The sequence below is a fragment of the Pseudochaenichthys georgianus genome, chromosome 10, assembly GCF_902827115.2.
Source record: "Pseudochaenichthys georgianus chromosome 10, fPseGeo1.2, whole genome shotgun sequence".
Lineage (NCBI taxonomy): Eukaryota > Metazoa > Chordata > Actinopteri > Perciformes > Channichthyidae > Pseudochaenichthys > Pseudochaenichthys georgianus.
This window is the reverse complement of record NC_047512.1, coordinates 435,764-458,248: the sequence shown is the minus strand read 5'-3', so window position 1 is coordinate 458,248 and position 22,485 is coordinate 435,764. Positions and strand designations below refer to the sequence as shown.

The window sequence follows — 22,485 nt, the reverse complement described above, 5'->3', positions numbered from 1 at the left end:
TGTGGTCCCTTTTCCTAACTCTGGTTAGTACACGAGCTGCAGCATTTTGAATCAGCTGAAGCCACTTGACTGACTTCTTGGTACTCCCTGATAATAAAGAGTTACAATAATCCAGCCTAGAAGTAACAAATGCATGGACTAGTTTCTCTGCATCGTTTTGAGGCAAGATATGCCTGATTTTTGCAATGTTACGTAGATGGAAGTAGGCGGTCCTTGAAATTGATTTTATGTGGGCGTTAAAGGATAAATCCTGATCAAATATAACACCAAGATTCCTTACAGTCTCACTGGAGGCCAAATTAATGCCATCCATAGTTAGTATATCTTTAGATAATTTGTTTCGTAGATTCTTCGGGCCAAGTACAATAACTTCAGTTTTGGTCGTGTTTAACATCAAAAAGTTTAAGGTCTTAATTGATAAATATAGTTGAGTATCATCCGCATAACAATGAAAGTTTACAGAATGATTCCTTATAATATTGCCTAACGGAAGCATATATAATGTGAACAAAATAGGTCCGAGCACTGAGCCCTGTGGCACTCCATGGCTAACTTTGGTTTGCGTGGAAGATTCATCGTTAACACGTACAAACTGAGAGCGTTCAGATAGATAGGACCTAAACCAGCCTAAAGCAGTTCCCTGTATGCCAACTAAGTGCTCTAGTCTTTGCAATAGGATATCATGGTCGATAGTATCAAATGCAGCACTGAGATCGAGCAAGACAAGAATAGAGACAAGTCCCTTGTCTGAGGCTATTAGAATGTCATTTGTGACTTTAACCAGAGCTGTCTCTGTGCTATGATGTGTTCTAAAGCCAGACTGAAAATCTTCAGATAAATCATTGTTTTTTAAGTAAGAGCTGTTTTGCGACCGCTTTCTCACGAATTTTTGAGAGGAACGGAAGATTAGAAATAGGTCTATAGTTGGCTAAAACCTCTGGATCGAGGTTGTGCTTTTTAAGAAGCGGTTTTATCACTGCTACTTTGAATGATTGTGGAACATAGCCTGATAATAAAGACATATTCATAATATTTAATAAAGAAGTGCTAATTAATGGAAAAACTTCCTTCAACAGCTTAGTTGGAATCGGGTCTAACATGCACGTTGATGGTTTAGAAGAGAGAATCATTGAATTTAATTGTTCAAGGTTTATGGCTGAAAAGCATTCTAGTTTACTATCTAGTGTAATATTAGAACTTACGGGCGGGCAATAGGGCGGGTCATACTCAGGTGCTATATGAATCTGAAGTTCGTGGCGGGTCATTTGAATCACGATTTGAATGCATAAATAACAGGATATAAATGCAATTTTTGGTCATTAGTGGTCAATAAAGGTTTTGATTTGCAATATTTATACAACATATCGATATGTCTATGTAGTTACATCAATGTTTTGTTTTTTAAAGTACATTTGCTATTATTTGAGGATTAAGATAAAAAAAGAAGTACTTTATTGATACCAATTGGGGAAATGTTTACGCTGCATTAGCAAAAGACAAGGCATTGTACATTAGACAGTTAAAAGACTAGAATTAAACAATCGAAAATGTAAACATCTTAAATAGAATTAAAATAGCATTACACAAAGAAGAAAATAGACAGTGTGAACAGCTATCTTACATGTTAACATATACATGTTAGGCTAACGTTGCCTTGGTTAAAGAGCCTGTTGTTTATTGCTTTGAATTCTTTAAAAAAAATATTATCTTCTTAAACCTGTATGGTAGTCAGGAGCATCACTTCATAATGTTTATTGATATATTTAGAGGGAGGGGAGGAAGGTTTCAAAATTATGATTAGATACATTTCTACCATTTCTTTAATTCATGGTGGTTTCAGTAATCCATCATCTAAAAGACTAATGTAATCTTTATGACTTTCAGAAAGGACAGGAGACCCACAGGTGCCTATCAATGATTGTCAACTGACAGCACAATGAGTCAAAGGACTAGCATCAGCAGCATGATGATGATGTTAAATGTGTTGTTTTAGGAACATCCATTGTAAATAAATGGAATTCAATGAACATTGAATAGCATGCATGCAGTTTGTCTGTGCCTTTTCCTCTGTGTTGTCCTGGCATATCGTCTCCCTCATGGTTTGCTGTGCTGCCGGGGGATGCTCCAAGCGCTCCGAGAAAGGAGTACAAATGTAAGGTTTCCCCACTGACACAGAGAGGAAGAAAGAATGGCTGGCTCAAGTCAGCAGGAGCAATTCACCATTGTCAGAAACTTTCTTATGGCATCAACAACTATTTTGGTTCTTTCTGACTTTCTTTCTGCCTCAGCAGCACAGTTGATCCCCATAGACAGCCATGACTATTTAACCTAATCTATACTCAAGCCACTGAGGGATGGGAACGGGAGACCTTTGTTCTGACGCGTGTTCCAGGCGATAAAACAATGTCCATACGAGTCGTGTATCTTTCAATCTAGTATCGATCCATTTATTTTGTGTTCAATATGCATGCCAGTCACCAGTGACGGATTTAGGTTTGTAGGAGATCCGGGGCATAGCCCAGGAGTTGTTGGGGGGGGGGGGGGGGGGTAAAGTGCTATTTTTTTACAAGTAGAGGGTGGACCGAACATCCTTTAGGGGGGTCGTCGCCTCCTCTAATATTTTTTTAAATATTGAAGTTAAAAGCATCAATCTGGTGCACTTTGAGAGCAACATTAACCCTACCTTAATAATACCTTAAAGGGGACATATCATGCTATATTTGAACAATATATTGTAGGGCCATACCTATATCAAGTATATAAATAGTTTTTTTTCAAAATACCAAACAGATCCTGCATTTTAGCCATGCCTCATTTCGCTCTATTTGCTCTTTCCAGCCCTGTTTTTGCAGGGGGCTGATTCTGTGAGCTGCACCACCCCCCCTGCAGGAGAGGGGAGCGCGCTTTGAGATCAGCTGCTGAGCTGCAGCGGGGAGAAGAGGGGGAGAAAAAGAGATCTCCGTCCTCCGTGTTTTATTCTTATATTATTATATAGAGTCGTTATTCATTTGTTTTAAAGCTCAATAAATAACAAAGAAGACCTTTGACCGGCACTTTTCTAACTTTGTCCGGAAGATTTAAACTTTAACGGACATGTTGACCGGCGAAAAAAAATCTAACTGAAACTCTGCCGCACGGTCCCCTCGTTCCTTGGAAGAGGCGGAGAGGTGGGTGTTTGTCATCTGCTGGTGGACTACCGGAGAGAATTACAGCGAGGGAGGGATTGCATTGAATTACAGCAGCGGGAGCAAACGCTTGCCTCGAGGAGGGAGAAAAAGAGCCACAGCGGAGAATAAACAGAAGGGCAACCATGGCAACCATGCGCGGGAAGTCTTCTTCGCTGCTTTTGTGAAAGACTACAGCGCCACTTACAGGCCTGGCATATGTACTACAGCGTCTCCTGCGCTTTCGAGCGGCAATGGCCGGCCGTGGCCCAACCCCACGTTCCCCTGATAGGTGGAGAATTGACCACTAAGCGGAGCACCACTTCTGTGACGTAGAAAATAATTCAAATCTGGATCAGTCTGTATCAGATCCGTTGCAGCCCCGTTTTTAGAGATTTGGGTATGGGGGAAAAGAGAGAGGGTTGTGTTTTCTGACACTTGGTGAGTTCCCTGGAACACCGGGGACACATATTCATGTATAAAAGACGTATAAAAGTGCATTTTGCATGATAGGTCCCCTTTAAAGAGGACAAAAGGCACTGGAGAACACTTATTCATTAACACCCTTTAATGAAGCAAACTAATGCCTTAACTCACTGAAATACAGTCGTTTACTTATTTCGGTGAAACGAATGTGCGTAGAGTTTTAAAGGATGCGGATAGTCTCACCTTGATTCTGGCGCTTATCGTTTTATAGATATATTCTCATCCACCATCTTTGTTTGTGACGTAAAGAGTGTAAGAGTCATGTTTCTGACTGTTGCCTGTCAGTTCCGTTGCCTGTCAGTTCCGTTGCTTGGTTCCGTTGTTATGTGTACTGAAACGAGAGCCGGTATAATTCCACGAGCGAAAACAAAATAAAAATTGGAATGCGTTATTTTAGTGTCTTGAAAGTAGACTGAGGTATGAAGGGTTAACGTTACATCTTAGAATAATTTGTAGTCATGTTCTGTATACATACTAACATATAAGGGTATTGACTTAGTGTGGTTTATCTTTTTGTCGCTGCTTTTAATTTAAACTGAGCTGTTGTGTTCATCAGTAAAGTGGAACTTCTGTGTGAACTATTCATATCTTAAACTGCACTGTAACTTTTTATTCATGTATTTTTTCTTTTAATGTTTCTTTTATTATCTTTTACTGTTTTGAAATGCCTTTGTTTGAATGTCTTTCATTTTTGTAAAGCACCTTGAATTGCCTTGTGTTGAAAGGTGCTATATAAATAAACTTGCCTTGCCTTGGTTACTAGCTATAAGATTAACATTACAGTACATCACTCTTTTTCACTTCTTACTCAGTCAGCCAGAGTGCAGATATCACCATTAGATTCACAAACCTGAAACATCATCCATTTCTTCACTGCTGGTGATGACATTGTTGTCAGCTGCTGCTGCTGCTGCTGCTGCTGCTGCTGCTGCTGCTGCTGCTGCTGCAGCTTGTGGTGCCTGCTTCGATGAAAATAACTTTCTAATATCCATAACTTTATAGGCTATTAGCTTAAAACTTGTCAGGCACTAGGAAGGATCACTTTTTCTTCAGGGCAGGGAAGGCTACGCAGTACGCAGGCTAATGTCCCGCAGCGGCTACCTCTCTGGTGGACTCGGGTACTGCACATTACTCCCGAGACATTTAAAAAAAATAAAAATCTTTTTTTTTTTTTATTTAAGTGAAACATCCGGGGCTTTTCAGAAAACATCCGGGGCTTGAGCCCAAGTAGCCACCCCCTAGCGCCGCTACTGCCAGTCACGCTGAATACAAACAGGTTTAACTCAGCTCATCTCGACAGGGCTTCTCCAGACACGGTCAAAACACTGTTTGCTTCCCTCCCACACACCTGAATCTGATGACCAGGGACCAGTAGTTAAAATCTTTTAATCTCAATCAGATCCGACCAGATTTTGAAATCCAAGTTTTTGTGATCCAGGATCAGACAACTCGGACAGATTTTGTCCCAGTATTTCAAAGCAATTCAGGACAGGATCACCCTGATCCAGATTCAAACTTTTCAAGATGACTAGATCATGAATATCAGTGCTTTAATACCGATCTCCATCTAGTGGATATGAAAAATAATATAAGGAAGACAAGAGACCACGTTGCAGAGACATCTATAGAGTCTAATTATATTTTTAAATACAAAAAGGACATAAAATCATAATGGAATTGTAATTAAAAACAATGGCTTGGGTTCAAACATCCTCAATGGGTAACCGATGTGATCCAGGAATACTTCGTCCAGCACCGAAGTCCATAGGGACATGGCTTGGGAAACGGAAGGTCACCGGTACGAGTCCCCGAAAGACCAAGTGCAACCGATGTGTCCCTGAGCAAGGCACCTTTGACGACACTGATACCCGGGCAGTACATATGGCAGCCCACGGCTCCTAACACTAGGATAGGTGAAATGCAGAATGTACATTTCCCCTCTGTGGGACGATTCATGGTATCTTCTTCTACATGTACACACTTCAATTGCTGTATTATTTACTCGAGGAACTTATACTATACCTAATTGTTTATTATATAATTGTTTTCTGCTACTTAACACCTCAACATTATATCTCAGAGGAAAATATGGAACTTTTTATGGCACAATTTTATTTTACAGCTTATTTTACAGATTCAGATTTTTATACAAAATAAAATCAACTCGTGAATTATTTCGTATTTCAACAAAAAATAAACTACCAAGCATCACATGTGGGGTGTACGCAGGTGTAGTTAGTAGTTGCGTTGAGTTGAGCGGTTGTGTTTTAGTGAGCTGGTATTTTTCGGTAGTTTTACATTGTATTTCACCATTTGTAATCATGGTGTAGTATTGTGTTTGTGCAGGTTGCACAAATACCAGCCTGTCAGGACATCGAGTCCACAGTTTCCCAAACAGGAAAAGAAAGCTAGCTAACTTTCAGTCCTGGGTTCGTTTTTTGTGCAGACAAAGAGACTGAACTTCAATGCTGCGTCTGTGACGAAAAACGCGGTCTTTTGTGGCGCTCATTTTAGACCGGAAGATTATGAGTCAAGTGATGTGAGGGAGTGCAGTATGGGATATCGAAACCAGGGCCGTGTGAGGCTGATATCTAGTGCGGTTCCGTCAATACACACAGCTCCGGCAGCAGCAGCAGCAGCCGCCGGTAGTGTATCAACAGTACATCATCAGTATCAACAGTTCTGCCAGTAACGTTACTATATTATCAATGCTACTTTAGTTATAGCCTGATATATGATAGCTAACTTTACAATGTTGTGATGTGACGTTAGCTAACATTCTGTTGCTAACGCCGGACACTCACCAAGATAGCTGCCCCTTCCCTGCTCTCTCTCCCCCCCCCCCGGTACAGCTCCGAGGGTAGTGTGGAGTTGCATTAGGTAACGCGAGATACGGCTGATACTTGAGCATTAGTTTCTGTTATGGATCAGTATCAACAGTCCTGCCAGTAACGTTACTATAGTATCAATGCTACTTTAGTTATAGCCTGGTATATGATAGCTAACTTCACAATGTTGTGATGTGACGTTAGCTAACATTCTGTAGCTAACGCCGGTCACTCACCAAGATAGCTGGCCAGTTCTCCACTGGTTCTCCTCACACCACAGCTCAATTTCTCTCCGATGGCCGTTATTTCTTCTAATCCTTGGATGCTCCTGGTCTCTTGGACGTCTAGCAGGCTCATAATTATAAGGTTGTGGTCCGTCATATGCATTCGAATATTCTTGTTCAACTTCTTCTGTGTCGAAACTAGCATTGGGATCCATGTTTATTAATACCTTACCGCTCTCCCCCTTGTTTACCCTGTGTTACGTCACACGCGGGAGGTCACGTGCCGAGGATTTTTTATGCGGAAGTGAACATTTCTTACAAAAACAACGCCAGATGTCACTGTAGTGTATATTTCTGTATATTTTTTTGAAAATCTAGTGTTTTCATCATTTTCCTACACATTTATTCACAGGTGTCTTTAACCTGGAAGTTGCTCTTTAAAGAATGTAAGGACAGACCGGTTAGCGAATGTGATAGATAACATAATTACGTCATGCTCAAGCCCATGCCTCAAATCTAAGTCAAACCGGTGTAATTTATTTTGTGACAAACGAGGCAATTAATGGCAATGATAACTGTCTACTATGGCTATCTTTTTAGCTAACTTACCAATGTGGCTAACATCTGCAATATACATTTGGTCAATCATTATGTATATTACTGTACTATTACATGTTAATAAAATATAAAGTTAACTATCAAAGAAATCACATAAACTCAAGTATAAAGAAGAGACCATGTTGTAAGAAAACACTTAACAGATCAAATACAATTTTATTGAACATGAAAATAATAAAAGAAAATATCGAAAAAGAATCGGAATTGCAAATTCTTCACTTGGTATCGGTATCGAAACCAAAATGTTGGTATCGTGACAACACAAATCCAGTCAGACAGATTTCTCTCAAGTGTGAACTGTCATAAGACTTATTCATTGTCCTCTCCATCAGCTTCTGTTTCCATGTGTTCAGCTGAGCTGCTGATTGAGGCTCTGGCTCTCCGTTATCCTCAGTTTGAATTTCATTAAGCTGTGAGGACTGACGACCAACACACTTGTCCCTTTGGAAATGACCACGCCATTTAAATCTTTAGTCACAAACATTGCAGCTGTATATTTCCTCTCCTGTGTGGACTCTCATGTGTGTCTTTAAATTTCCACTCAGTGAAAAAGCTTTCTTACAGACTGAGCAGCTGTGTGGTTTCTCTCCTGTGTGGACTCTCATGTGTGTCTTTAAATGTCCACTCCGTATAAAAGCTTTCTTACAGACTGAGCATTTGAATGGTTTCTCTCCTGTGTGGATTCTCATGTGTATCTTTAAATATCCTCTGTGTGAAAAAGCTTTCTTACAGACTGAACAGCTGTGTGGTTTCTCTCCTGTGTGGACTGTCATGTGTTCCTTTAAACTTCCACTGTGTGAAAAAGCTTTGTTGCAAACTGAGCAGATGTGTGGTTTCTCTCCTGTGTGGACTGTCATGTGTTCCTTTAAACTTCCACGGAGTGAAAAAGCCTTCTTACAGACTGAGCATTTGAATGCTTTCTCTCCTGTGTGGACTGTCATGTGTCGATTTCGATCTCTTCCATCTGTAAAAGCTTTCTTACAGACTGAGCAGCTGAATGGTTTCTCTCCTGTGTGGACTGTCATGTGTTTCTCTAAATGTCCACTCCGTGAAAAAGCATTCTGACAAACTGAGCATTTGAATGGTTTCTCTGCTGTGTGGAATATCATGTGTGTCTTTAAATGTCCACTCTGTGAAAAAGCTTTCTCACAAACTGAGCATTTGAATGGTTTCTCTCCTGTGTGGATTCTCATGTGTCGATTTATATCTCTTCCATGTCTAAAAGCTTTCTCACAGACTGAGCAGCTGAATGGTTTCTTTTCAGCACTACATCGTGGATCACTGACAGATTCTTGTCTATTTTTCAGTGAGTTTGAGCCTGAGGCAGGTTCTCTGGTCTCCTTCCAATCAGCACTGTCTTCAGTGTCAGGTTCAGAAGAGTCATCAGTGTCTTCAGAAGAGTCTACAGTGTGGTCCTCAGTCTTTGATTGTAAACTGCTCTCTGGATCTGAGGTCCTGGCTGGTTCTGGTCCTCGACAGTCATCTCCATCAGCTTCTGTTTCCATGTGTTCAGTTTGTCTTTGATGAGGCTGTGAGGACTGAGGTTTCTCTTTATCATCTTCACTCTTCACAGGGTGAGGAGTGAAAGTGGACTTGGTGATATCAGCCTCCTCCAGCTCCTGAAGCTGCTCTCCCTCCTGGCTAATCCCGAGTTCCTCCTGTTCCTGCTTAATGTGTGGGGGGGGCTCTGTGTCCTCCTGGTCCAGACTGGTGCTCCACTCCAGCTGGTCAGGGAGAGGCTCTTCTTTAACCACCACGAGCTGCTGGACATCTGCAGGAAATAGGAAACACACTGTTATATCAGTCTTGGACCTAGTCAATATAATTAGGTATGTTATTGAATTACAGTTTCCAAAGAAGAGAGGCCCATCGTCTCTTCCGCAATTATTAGGGGTGAGCGGAAGTGCAAAGAGGCCCTCCTCAGGAGAATACAGTCAAGTCTTGATAGTTAGGTGGTTCATATCCTGACAGGGTATGAATTAATTTACACCTAAAGAGGTCACGAGTAGGGGTGCAACAACTAATCGACTTAATCGATTAAAATCGATGACCTAATTAGTTGCCAACTAATTCAGTCGTAGATTCGTTGGTGACGTCATCATGTGTGTTTTACACGCTGTTAAACTCCAACATTATCGGTCTTTTTATCTGTACTGGAGACATTATATCGCAGTCTTAGTGTCACCAACTCGTTAAAAATGCGTCTATGGTGTATTTTTGATCCTTCCAATCGAGACGAGATCTCTCTCTCCCCCCCATCTGTGTGCGAGGGGGCGGGAGAGTTTACACACAAGCAGCTGCTACATGCAGCAACCATAGGCAGCAACACACGGCGGGGATGGCGGAGAGAAGCGCTCCAAGGTGTGGTTAATTGTTACCCGTCTCGATGTGGACAATGCTCTTTGCCAAAAAAAAAAAAGTGCAATAAGAGTTTAGCATGTAAGGGCGGTAACACGAGCAATTTGTCTAAACATTTTGCAAAAGTGCACCACATCCAGACGGAGAAATGCACCGGGTTCGACTGTCTTTCTAGTAGCTCTGTAGCCCCCCATCCACGAATAACTTTTCCACATCAGCAACACACTGAGTTAACAACATTATTACAAACATAGGATAATGATTAGAGGTAACTGAGTTATTTATTTTGTTAAAGTTTCAGCTATTCTGTTTACAGTTAGTTTAATATGATTTGTCAAAACATTGTTGTTTCTTTTGATGTGAAATATTATTTATTTAATTTAAATAAAAAGCAATGTTAATTTGTTAATTTGTTCACAATTTGTTAAGTTCATTTAATAATGTATGTATTTTTGAATCAAGTATTCATCTTTATTGTCTTCATTGTTAGTTTCCACATGCCTAAAACCACCTCAAGATAAATCTAAAAGTTGATGGCTAAATAAGAGCATTTGAGAAATTGTGCTAGGCATACAGTAATAGTCAGAATAGTCGATTAATCGTTTCATTAATCGATAGATTAATCGATTATCAAATGAGTCGTTGTTGCAGCCCTATTGTAGTTATCCCATGTATAAATAAAACGTGTTCTTCAGCAACCCTTGCAATTTGGGATTTTATTGTTGGTTGGTAGACCTAGTGAGTTGGTCATTTCAAAAGTAGCTCACCAGCCAAAAAAGTGTGGGAACCCCTGGTCTAAAGGGTTATTGTTGAGCATATTTGTATAATAACAAAGTCATGTTTCAGTTCATGTGTATGACATCATCAGAATGTGCCTGAAACGTGGTGATGCTAATGAGCATGCGCAGATACAATAAACCGTCCGTACTCCAGGCCAAACTCTGAGCGATGTGGTCGTGTGTTTCTTCTGTCCGTTAGCATACTTACAAGCTACTTTGGTTGACTGCAAACGTGGAGACTTCTGCTGAATATAATGTCTCACGCAACAGGTTATGGGCCCAGTCAAGGAGGCCAACTGTGGTTTAAGTTATTATTCGACGGTGACGAGAAAAACTTTGAGTTATGGGAGACGAGATTTTTGGCGCACATGGAACTGCGCAGCCTCAGTGAAGTTATCCTGGAAGAGTCAGCGATAGACTACAACGACGAACAAGCACTTGAAGAAGACGCAACAAAGAATGCAGAAGCATATGCTGAATTAGTGCAGTGTCTAGATCAGTGGTTCCCAAACGGTGTGCCGCGGCACACTGGTGTGCCGTGAGGCAAGTCCGGGTGTGCCGTGGGATTTTGTGACAACCATACATTATTATTGCAATATACAACTACACAGAAATAATAATGTTTTAATTTACTATATCAGTACTTTGTAGGTATATATGTACGTAATCTGCGCGACTTGCGCGTCCACATCTCCACGTGCAGTGCTGCATAAACATGGCTGAGTCAGCGATAACTTTCGAGGGGTGGAGGTATGCCCATTATTTTGAGTTCGTCCGAAGAATAGACAGGAATGTGACGGTGAGGTGCAAACTGTGTCCAGGCCAGAAGCTGTTATCCACTGCTGTAAACACCACGTCAAACCTCAACAATCACCTGCAACAAACACATGCTAAGGTGAAGCTACCGCTCACGCTATTTGTCGTTTTGTTTATATCACGTAGTTCTTCTTCTCTGTCTTCCGGTTGTTGCCTGTTTTGAATGACAAATACACACTACCGCCGCCTGCTGGTAAGGAAAGTTATTGCCACTCACGCATGCGCAGTTCGTACGTGCTTGGCGAGTAAAGTAACGAGTTACTTTATGAGGATAGTAACGAAGTAGTGTAATATATTACTTCTTTTTTTTTTTTAAAGTAATATGTAATATATTACATTGTTTTAGTAACAACCCCATCTCTGGAGTTGGCGTTCTCTACTCTGATTTACATGAAGAACAACAGGAGGTCACGGCTGCTCTCTGTTGAACAGGACTTGCGAGTGGCCCTCTCCTCAGTGCCACCAAGGATAACAAAATTCTGAGCGCCCCGACAGGCACATGTATCTCACTAATTTGTAAGTCGGCAAAAATATTTACAATAGCACATGTTTCAATGCTGATTGCTGAAATGTTACATTTATAATTTGTAGTTCAGGACCATGGACAATGCAGCTTCCTTGCATTGACAGTTCTCTGTGCTGAATTTCCTTTGCCTCATTTTTAATGTTGTGACCTGTCTGGTTTAAACGAGTGTGTTGCTGTTTTGATGAATCCTAATTTGATACAGTTTCAAATTAATTTCTGAAATATTTCGTTAATAAATATTTCATGAGTAATATAGTTGTTTTTGTCACATTTTATTTTGCATTAGTAAATAATTATGCACATTTACAGATATTTTACATGATATGAGTGATAACACGTGTTATAAGGGCTATTTTGCACAATAGGGGTGCCTTGAGATTTGTACTTGTCCTTTGTGTGCCTTGGGCACAAAAAGTTTGGGAACCACTGATCTAGATAATAAGAGTTTATCACTCATAATGAGAGATGCGAAACGAGATGGAAGAAAAGCGTTGGCAATACTCCGAGAGGACTACGCAGGAAAGGACCAACCACGAGTCGTGAGCATGTACTGTGAACTCTCTTCTCTCCACAAAGCAAGCAACGAGACTGCTACTGATTATATTATTCGAGCGGAGACTATATGCACGTCTTTGAGAAGGGCCGAAGAAAATATCAGTGACGGGTTGCAGATTGCCATGGTAGTGAAGGGGTTACCGGACTCATTCAACCCGTTTGTCACTCAAACCAACGACCGTCTAACATTCGGTGAGTTCAAAGCTAAACTGCAGAGCTATGAGAGCACTGACAAATATAGGACGAGTGACATGAATGCGGACGAGGACGGCGTTATGAGGACTAGCGGGGCGAGGACACGAGGACGAGGAAGAGGGAAGAAGATGGACTTAGCCGACACTGAATGCTACACATGCAGAAAGATGGGGCATATGGCTAGGACATGCCCTAACGAGATCCAAGCGAGGCGAGAGGAGCGACGGTGGGACACACCACACCAAGGAAGGGGCCGAGGCCGAGGCCTCTACTTTACTTTCTTTTTTTTTACGACACCGTCTCAGGGGATCGTAATATTTAAGAACCTATTCATGTGTTATACCAGATTAACGGAAATAATCTCAGCTAACTGACGATACAAACCATTTTTACCAAAACAAAACACAAGTTTCATAAGAAGCATCTAAATGACCACTGAGCGAAAAATGCTAACGCACTTTGGCACAGAACTCAAGATAAAAGTACCCTTATTACTTATCGTAGCTGCACATAGAAGATATCCGATTAAAGCTGAGGTTCCACAGATTATTTAGGTATATAGTATCATCACTGAGTGATCTGAACTCGGACAGGGGAAGCAAACACAGAAATCACAACACGTACCTTTACGTAGCTTCTAGGGGAGATGTCTCACCGTAGCTGTCAATCTGATCAAAAGACGTGTTCAATGGCATTAAAACGAGAAAAAACGCGGCTGAATCGGTTAATCCATAGGTTTTTAACGTCTCTGTATAAAAAAATGATTTAATTTATAATCCATAATTCTATTTTTATGTAAAAATCGCAGAGCAAAAGTTAGCTGCTAATGGTAGCCACCAGAGTGGCTGCTGCTTCCGGTCTTGGCTATGCGGCAGTCTAACACACACACACATTACCAAATAAGGAGTGAGAGTGACGCGTAGCCAAAACCGGAAGCTGCATACACTCTGGTGAATACCATTAGCAGCTAACTGTTGTGCTCCGATTTTTACATAAAAATGGATTATGGATTATAAACAATTGCTTCAAAGCCACAGATACATTATCAACCTATGGATCAACCGATTCAGCCGCGTTTCTCGTTTTAATGCCATTGAACACTTATTTTTATCAGATTGACAGCTACAGTGAGACGATCTCCCATAAAAGCTCCGTGATGTCTGTGTTTGCTTCCCCTGTTGCGAGATCGGATCGCTTAGTGATGATACTATACTTAAATAATCTGTGGAGTCTCAGCTTTAATCGGATATATTGTATGTGCAGTTTCGATAAGTAATAAGGGTATCTTTATTTTGAATTCTGTGCTAAAGTGCGTTAGCATTTTTTTTTTTACATGAATAAAACCGCACGTCCCTGTGGTGTGAATACCGCGCATGCCGCGGTTATCGCCATGACACGGTATATCGTTCAGCCCTACCGGGGCATCATTCTTTTTCAAAATAAGTGACTGTCAAAATCAAGTAGGAAATAAGAGAGGTCTTATGGTCGACTGTGGTGCCACGACACACATGATTAATGACCCGGCAAAGTTTAAGACAATCGAGCTTTAGACCCGAGGACCATGTGATAGAGCTGAAAGATGGAACGAAAATGACCGGGATGGCGAAGGTGAGAGGAGAAGCCGAAGTTGTTCTGCTCGACAGCGAGAGACGGCAAGTGAAAACGAGGCTCAAACGAGCGTTTTACATCCCATCTTTTCCACGGAACATTTTCTCCGTGAAAGCAGCGACAGCCAGCGGAGCTGAGGTCCACTTCAAGGACGGTGATGAATGGCTGATTCATCAAAATGGTACCAAGTTTAAAATGGATGTGTATGGTAGGCTATATTACCTTAGCACAGTAGAGGATGAAAATACTGATGTTTGTAATGGTTGTCATGACATCCCGACATGGCATAGAATACTTGGTCATTGTAATTTTGAGGATGTGTCTTCACTAGCAAATCTTTTATCACAACTAGACTACTAGGAAATAGTGCTACTTGGAGATTTCAACTGGGACTGGTTAACTGCAGTGTCAGAGGATTTTAAAAACCTTCTCTTTAAATGTTACTCAGATTGTTGACAGTCCTACTCGCCCTAACATTAAGTCCCCTAATAAATCCTCCCTAATTGATCTCATTCTAACTAATGTTCCCCATAAATACTTATCTGTGGGAGTATTTGCAAATGATGTTAGTGATCACTGTGTTGTAGCCACAATTAGGGACACTAAGGTTCAAAAGGTTAAACCTCGTATTATTATTCAGAGAGACATAAAACATTTTGTGGAGCAGGGTTTTGTGCATGATCTGTTTGATTTTGATTGGGGGAAAATCGATCTGTGTGCTGATGTAGAAACCGCATGGTCTTATTTTTATCTTGGTTTTATGGAGATCATTGATAGATATGCACCTCTGCGTACATTTAGAGTGAAGGGACGAGACAATCCTTGGTTTTCTGCCGAACCGTCCAGTCTCCTTCATGAGAGAAACAAGGCCTGGGCAAAGGCTAGGAAATCAGGCTCAGAGGTAGAATGGCTGCGTTTTAGGCAGCTAAGGAATAGCTTCACTTCACATGTCAAAAGTGCTAAATCTAAGTATTATCTGTCAGTAACCACAAAGAATCTGAATAATCGTGGAACATTTTGGAAAGCCATTAAATCGTTATCCACCGGCGATATCCGTAATGAGCTACCTCCGTGCCTTACCACAGCATCTGGCTCTACATCGGACAGGGCCACTATGCTCAATTGCTTTAATGAGCATTTTGTGTCCTGTGGCTTTCTATTTGATTCTGTCACTAACTCTGCTTCTGTGAACACTACAGTCTGTGATTCTGAAAAACGTGTTTTGGAAAACCCTTTTAGTTTTACTCCTTTTACTGTTGATGTTGTTCGTGAAGCTTTAACCAAGTTAGATCCTAAGAAACCGGCCGGCCCGGACAACGTAGAACCTTTCTTTTTAAAGATAGCTGCAGATTGTATTGCTCCACCTCTCACTACTCTTTTTAACCTCTCTCTCAGCACAAATGCAATTCCAAAAGTATGGAAGTCAGCGTTTCTCCTGCCTTTGCTAAAAGGAGGGGAGGCCACCGTATTAAATAATTATAGGCCAATCTGTAAGTTGTCAGTTCTGGCTAAGGTTCTTGAACGCCTAGTGAGTGAACAGGTAAAGGTGTTTTTATGTACAAATGACATCCTGTCTAAACATCAGTCAGGATTCAGAAAGCAGCGCAGCACCATCACTGCCACAATGAACGTGTGAACGATGTGGCGAGTATTTTAGATAATAAGCAGAGTTGTGCAGCTCTGTTTATTGACATGTCCAAAGCGTTTGACACGTCGATCATCGCATCTTAAAGCAGAGGCTACTCAGTATAGGCTTATCCAGCCATGCAGTGGGGTGGTTTGTGAACTACCTCTCTGAAAGGCCCCATGTGTTCATTTTGATGGGCTGTCTTCTGAGTGGTTGAACATTACTAATGATGTTCCTCAAGGTTCTGTTTTAGGTCCACTTTTATTCTCCATCTACATCAACAGTTTAGGTGAAAATGTGGATGAAGCTACTTTACATTTCGATGCGGATGATACCGTGATGTACTGTGCAGGTCCCTCCATTAAGGAGGCTGTTGTTGAATTACAGGCTGTTTTTAACATTATTCAGACTCAGCTCTCTGAACTAAAGCTTCTTTTAAATGTGGATAAAACCAAGGTAATGCTCTTTTCTAAAGCTAAAAAGACACCAGAGCCTGTTTTAGATATTGTAACTACGCAAGGAATAAAACTTGAAGTGGTTACCTGTTACAAATACCTTGGTATCTGGCTTAATGATTGTCTCACTTTTAAACTTCATGTCAATAATATATATGCTAGTGGATCGCCGGAGCTGTATTAGCTTAACATGCTTATTGTAGTTGTAAGTGCACTGTCTTGATGGAGGGCTGGACCTGTGTTATACAGGAAAGGAGTGAGCAGGGGGGAGTTGTCGATTCTTGTTCAGTTTTCTGTGACTTATCTTCCTCACCCTCTCAGACTTTCAGTTGCGCACGCTACTAAAGAGACGCGCTACCATGGAAACCAAACAATGGTGTAGCTGTATTAAAGTCTGAGTGGAAACAGTCGTGAGTAAATCCAATTTTGTCAGAAATTGGGAGAAATGCGGGAGAAATGTGACCCCGGGAGGAAACCGGGAGAGGGCAATGAAATCGGGAGTCTCCCGCGAAAATCGGGAGGGTTGGCAAGTATGCCTACATCTGCTCCCTGGTCTCACGGAGAATTGTAAGTGGCTACTGCCTGAGATCGAATACTGTGGTTTTATTAAATGTGCCAACTGCTCTTCTGTCTTGGAATAGTCTGCAAATTAAATGGAAACTGAACAATCTGGTGCCACAAAATGTTTTTAAAGCTCGGTTGGATGCTAGTCAATCGGAAGCTGTTGGTACCTGCTCATGTGGATAATTATGTAAATGGTGCTGTGTGATGTCCTTTTGTTGTTCTATTTATGTTTCATGTGGAACTACTTGAGCAGGTCTCCCTTGAAAAAGAGATCAATGATCTCAAAGGGATTTATCTGTATAAATAAAGGTTTGAAATGAAAGGAAACACATAATTATAACAAATATGATTTATTAATAAATGACTACTTTTAAATTTGGTATTTAGATGTTAACACTGCAAAAAGTATAATAATTTGTAATATTTGTATTCTTTCTATATCCCTGATAATCTTCAAAACCCTTTCTGGTTCTTTGAAGGCTCTATCCAGACTATCTTCTGGTTATTTTCTGCATCAATCCCTATTATCTCTTACATCAACAAAAAACAACATCTTGGACATAACCGCAAGACTGTAACCTCTTCATATTCTGTTGAAATTGTGAGTCAATTACCAGCCATATCTCACACATTGCTGTTTTGAATCATTAATATGTGGATGATGTAACATTTATGCCATCTGCTGGAAAGAAGACATATCGCTCCGTTGGCGTTGTTTGGACAACAAAAACAGAGTGAAGCTCTCATACCATAAACAATGTTTGAGTCCAGACACCGTCCTGCAGAGAGCACACAGCCCAACAGCACGTTTTTGGTGTAGCGTCATTTTACAAAACGTTTGCATTAAGACACTAAGACTAGCTGGTCCATTGTAAAAGTCAGTCCACCATAAATGAGCAGTGGGTGATCAGCAGGTGAAAGGCAGGACACGGGAACTTGGTCCTGAGGAGGTAACGATTATTAAACAATAAATAGTCGAGTCAAGGGGTCAAAGAAATGAACATTTGTGATTATTAGCGAATCGGTTGCATATGGGTGAAAACGGGCTTAGGGAGTAACGTATTACATGTAACGGCATTAGGTCATCAGGATACAAAATAGGAAAATGTATTGCCTTACAGTTACATAAGCAAAAACATTCCGATAACAGGTACATTTATGTAAAACAGGGCTCATTAACAGGATAGCAATGATACAAAACATTTAGAAATAAAGAACAATACATCAAATCATCCTATATGGAAACTTGGAGCCCTGAATCCAAATAAAATGGTTCATCAACAGTCAGTGGCTAACGTATAAATCAGAATGACAAAAACATTAAACATATTGTCCACTTATGTTGATAAAGATGGAATTCATTTAAGTCTTATATGGATGATGTACAACAATGTTAATCCAGTCAGACAGATTTCTCTCACGTGTGAACTGTCATAAGACTTATTCATTGTCCTCTCCATCAGCTTCTGTTTCCATGTGTTCAGCTGAGCTGCTGATTGGAGGCTCTGCCTCTCCGTTATCCTCAGTTTGAATTTCATTAAGCTGGGAGGACTGACGACCAACACACTTGTGCCTTTTGAAATGATTAGGCCATTTAGATCTTTTGTCACAAACATTGCAGCTGTATATTTCCTCTCCTGTGTGGACTCTCATGTGTGCCTTTAAACTTCCACTCTGTGCAAAAGCTTTCTTACAGACTGAGCAGATGTGTGGTTTCTCTCCTGTGTGTACTGTCATGTGTGTCTTTAAATTGATATTCATGGCAAAAGCTTTCTTACAGACTGAGCATTTGAATGGTTTCTCTCCTGTGTGGACTCTCATGTGTTCCTTTAAACTTCCACTGTGTGAAAAAGCTTTCTTACAGACTGAGCAGATGTGTGTTTTCTCTCCTGTGTGGACTCTCATGTGTGTCTTTAAACTTCCACGGTGTGAAAAAGTTTTCTCACAGACTGAGCATTTGAATGGTTTCTCTCCTGTGTGGACTCTCATGTGTTCCTTTAAACTTCCACTGTGTGAAAAAGCTTTCTTACAGACTGAGCAGATGTGTGTTTTCTCTCCTGTGTGGACTCTCATGTGTGTCTTTAAACTTCCACGGTGTGAAAAAGCTTTCTTACAGACTGAGCAGCTGAATGGTTTCTTTTCAGCACTATGTCGGGGATCACTGAAAGATTCTTGTCTATTTTTCAGTGAGTTTGAGCCTGAGGCAGGTTCTCTGGTCTCCTTCCAATCAGCACTGTGTTCAGCGTCAGGTTCAGAAGAGTCATCAGTGTCTTTAGAAGAGTCTCCAGTGTCGTCCTCAGTCTTTGGTTGTAAACTGCTCTCTGGATCTGAGTTCCTGGCTGGTTCTGGTCCTCGACAGTCATCTCCATCAGCTTCTGTTTCCATGTGATCAGTTTGTCTTTGATGAGGCTGTGAGGACTGAGATTTCTCTTTATCATCTTCACTCTTCACAGGGTCAGGAGTGAAAGAGGACTTGGTGATATCAGCCTCCTCCAGCTCCTGAAGCGGCTCTCCCTCCTGAGTGATCCTGAGTTCCTCCTGTTCCTGCTTGATGTGTGGGGGGGGCTCTGGGTTCTCCTGGTCCAGACTGGAGCTCCATTCCTGCTGGTCAGGGAGAGGCTCTTCTTTAACCACCACCAGCTGCTGGACATCTGCAGGAAACACACTGTTATATCAGTCTTGGACCTAGTCAATATAATTAGGTATGTTATTGAATTACAGTTTCCAGAGAAGAGAGACCCATAGTCTCTTCCGCAATTATTAGGGGTGAGCGGAAGTGCAAAGAGGCCCTCCTCAGGATAATACAGTTAAGTCCTGTTCGTTAGGTGGTACATATCCTGACAGGGTATGAACTATACTTAAAGAGGTCACGAGATAATGACCGACATCTGGAACATATGTGGGTGTGTTGGCTATTGTACATGTTTAAAGTTGCGCTTGTATACATGATTATAGATGAGGGAACCTGCTAAATATTAAAATATGTTTGTTTTTTATATACAGTACCAGTCAAAAGTTTGGACACCTTCTCATTCAATTGATTTTGTTTATTTTAATGTGTTTCTACTTTGTAGATTAATACTGAAGACCTCAAAACTATGAAAGAACACATATGGAATTATCTAGTTAACAAAAAAGTGTGATTTTTTATTCTAGATTCTTCAAAGCAGCCCCCTTTTGCCTTGATGACAGCATTGCACACTCTGGGCTTCTCTCAGTCAGCTTCACAAGGATGTTAGTGCAATTAATGGTTCACCAACTTTAAATGTTAACACAGAGAGAGAGAGAGATCAATAAAACATAAACACAGATATGGTTGAGATTAATCAATATTTAGTTGCACAACAACAAATAATAATATTGGAGTATATCACCTTGCTTCAACAGCAACCAATCACGGAAATGCTCCAACGAGTAGCAGTTTTACACAGGCATATATAGCTACTGTAATGAACACACACGCACACATTTCCCCCTATGAATGCCATACTTGTATATGTTTCAGATGTTGAAAGGTATTAGCGAATCCGGTGCTTAAACAAATAGCTCTAAACCGCTGGCCAAAATGTCCCTAAATGAAGTCCGAGTTTGAAATATATCTCAAATAATGTATGCACTGCCATTTCTCCACATAAACATAACAGTCTGCAATGAAACGGTTGTCTCGTCTGTGCTCCACTTCCTACTTGGTGCACCGGTAAGTTTTTTTTTCTCTCTCTATGAACCTTTAGGGCAGGGCTATTCAACTTCATTAGCAAGTGGGCCAAATAGGAAAATCACTGGGGGTTTGTGGGCCACACAATACTTTGTCAAGGAATCACTACAAATAACTCTTGCTTACAGTAGTGTTAATATATACTAATACGAACAGTAATTTACACACATCTGGTTCTCCATAGTTATATGTGTATTCCCAAGTGAAAGAAATGTGTTTAATCTTAATCTCGATGTAGTGCTATAGTCTATAGTTTTCTCTCTATGAACCTTCCAGGGCTCCGTATGTATATCTCTCTCAGAATATATATTCTGTGTGTATGTATGTATACATTACATTACAACCCTACTAACCCAAGTACAGAGCTTTCGACAGGGAACTCCTTGGTCTCTATTTGGCGGTTCGCCACTTCCGTTTCCTGCTGGAAGGCCGGGAGTTTGCGACGTTCATGGATCACAAGCCACTTACTTTCTGCATGTCCAAAGTGGCCGAGCCGTGGTCTGCCTGACAGCAACGCCAGCTTTCGTACATCTCCGAGTACACCACGGAAATAACGACACATCGCTGGCAAGGCTAACGTGGTCGTAGACTGCCTCTCCAGAGCGGTCATCAGAGCTGTGCAGCTGGGCCTCGATTACCTCCGCATGGGCGCTGACCAGGTCGCTGACCACGGGGTCCAGACCCTCAAGGTCTTGGTCACAGGATTACGCTTGGAGGAGGTCACGGTCGGTGACTCGGGCGCGAAGCTGTATCGATAAGACTAGTAGTACTGTAAAAAACCTTAACGATACCCATCCCTAGATATTACACAAGTAAAGTGTTAAGAGAGTGAAATGTTGCTTTACGAATGTCAACACTTGATGCTGTCCCATTGATTCCGATTTCAGAAACCTGTATTTGCCTAACTGAATTGGTTTAGAGAGAGAAAACATTTTGACTACAAGTTGACTAAAATGCAATTTTTCATCGACCAAAACTAGACTAAAACGTTTTGAGTTTTCGTCGACTAAAACTAGACTAAAACTATGAAGGATAGAAATGACTAAAATGTGACTAAAACTAATAACCATTTTCGTCTAAAGACTAAATCAAAAACAGCTGCCAAAATTAACACTGGTTGAAGTTGGCTCTGCCCCCACGTCGGGGCCTCCTCCCATGTCCCGCCCCCTGTGGGGATGCCCTCGCCCTCGTTGGCGCCCCTGCCCTCGTTGGCGCCTGTGGCCCCGCCCTCCTCGGCCACTGTGGTCCGTCCGTGCCGGGTGGTACTTCCTCCCAGGTGCGAAGGTTTGACGATGGGTGAATTCTGGGGGGGCTTGTGTGGTGATTGACATTATTCACCCATGGACCTATGGGTTGGGGTATTGTTCCGAACGGACATTTGAGTTTGCCGGACTTCCCGTTTACCCCAGTCTTGCTTCCCGGGCTTGAAGTGTTTACATGTGTGTTAATTTTTCAAAGACCTATTGAAATCGTCAGTATTATTATTCTTCTGTTACCGGTTCTGCACTTTCGACCTGTTTTTGAGGGGGTTACGACACTATTCATGTAGCGACATTTGGCAACGCCGCCAGGACCGGTGAAAATGTTAACATTCTGGATTCGATGGGAGAAAATGTTTCAACTTGCTCTCTAGCGCCACCTGTGTAACTTCAGTGTTTCGAAAAATGTACAAAGTCGCAGCGTAAGTCTGACGGACCTGACATTTTGCATACTTATCCGGGTGGAGCAGCTCTATATATTATCCTTTCATATCCCGAAGCTCCGCCTACTTTGATTTTTTTTTAATTAGCATAATGTGAAAAACATTGAAATATTAACTTAAATTCCAATTTCTTGATTTTCCAAACCAAACTTAGTGCACAGCATCAATGGAGGGGCAGACACATTACCGTACAAAATGAGCACGAGGTGTGGAAAAATGTGGCCGACATCAATCAAAACGTATTAGCAAAAGGGTGTGGCCTACA

The 22,485-nt window shown here is 41.3% G+C and overlaps 1 protein-coding gene across 3 annotated transcripts in view; it reads right to left on the bottom strand.

Annotated features, from left to right (window-relative positions):
- Nucleotides 1–7,456: 7,456 nt before the first annotated feature.
- The window catches only part of LOC117453935 (zinc finger protein 583-like), a 29,713-nt gene continuing 14,684 nt past the window's right edge, over nt 7,457–22,485 (bottom strand). For 2 of the 3 annotated variants that reach the window (XM_071204554.1, XM_071204552.1), the window contains exon 2: nt 7,457–9,091. In XM_071204554.1, coding sequence (XP_071060655.1) covers nt 7,791–9,091 — 1,301 coding nt within the window. In that variant the 3' untranslated portion in view covers nt 7,457–7,790. Of the gene's footprint in view, nt 9,092–17,188; nt 19,455–22,485 lie in introns of those variants that run through there. The other variant, XM_071204553.1, reaches the window with a different exon arrangement.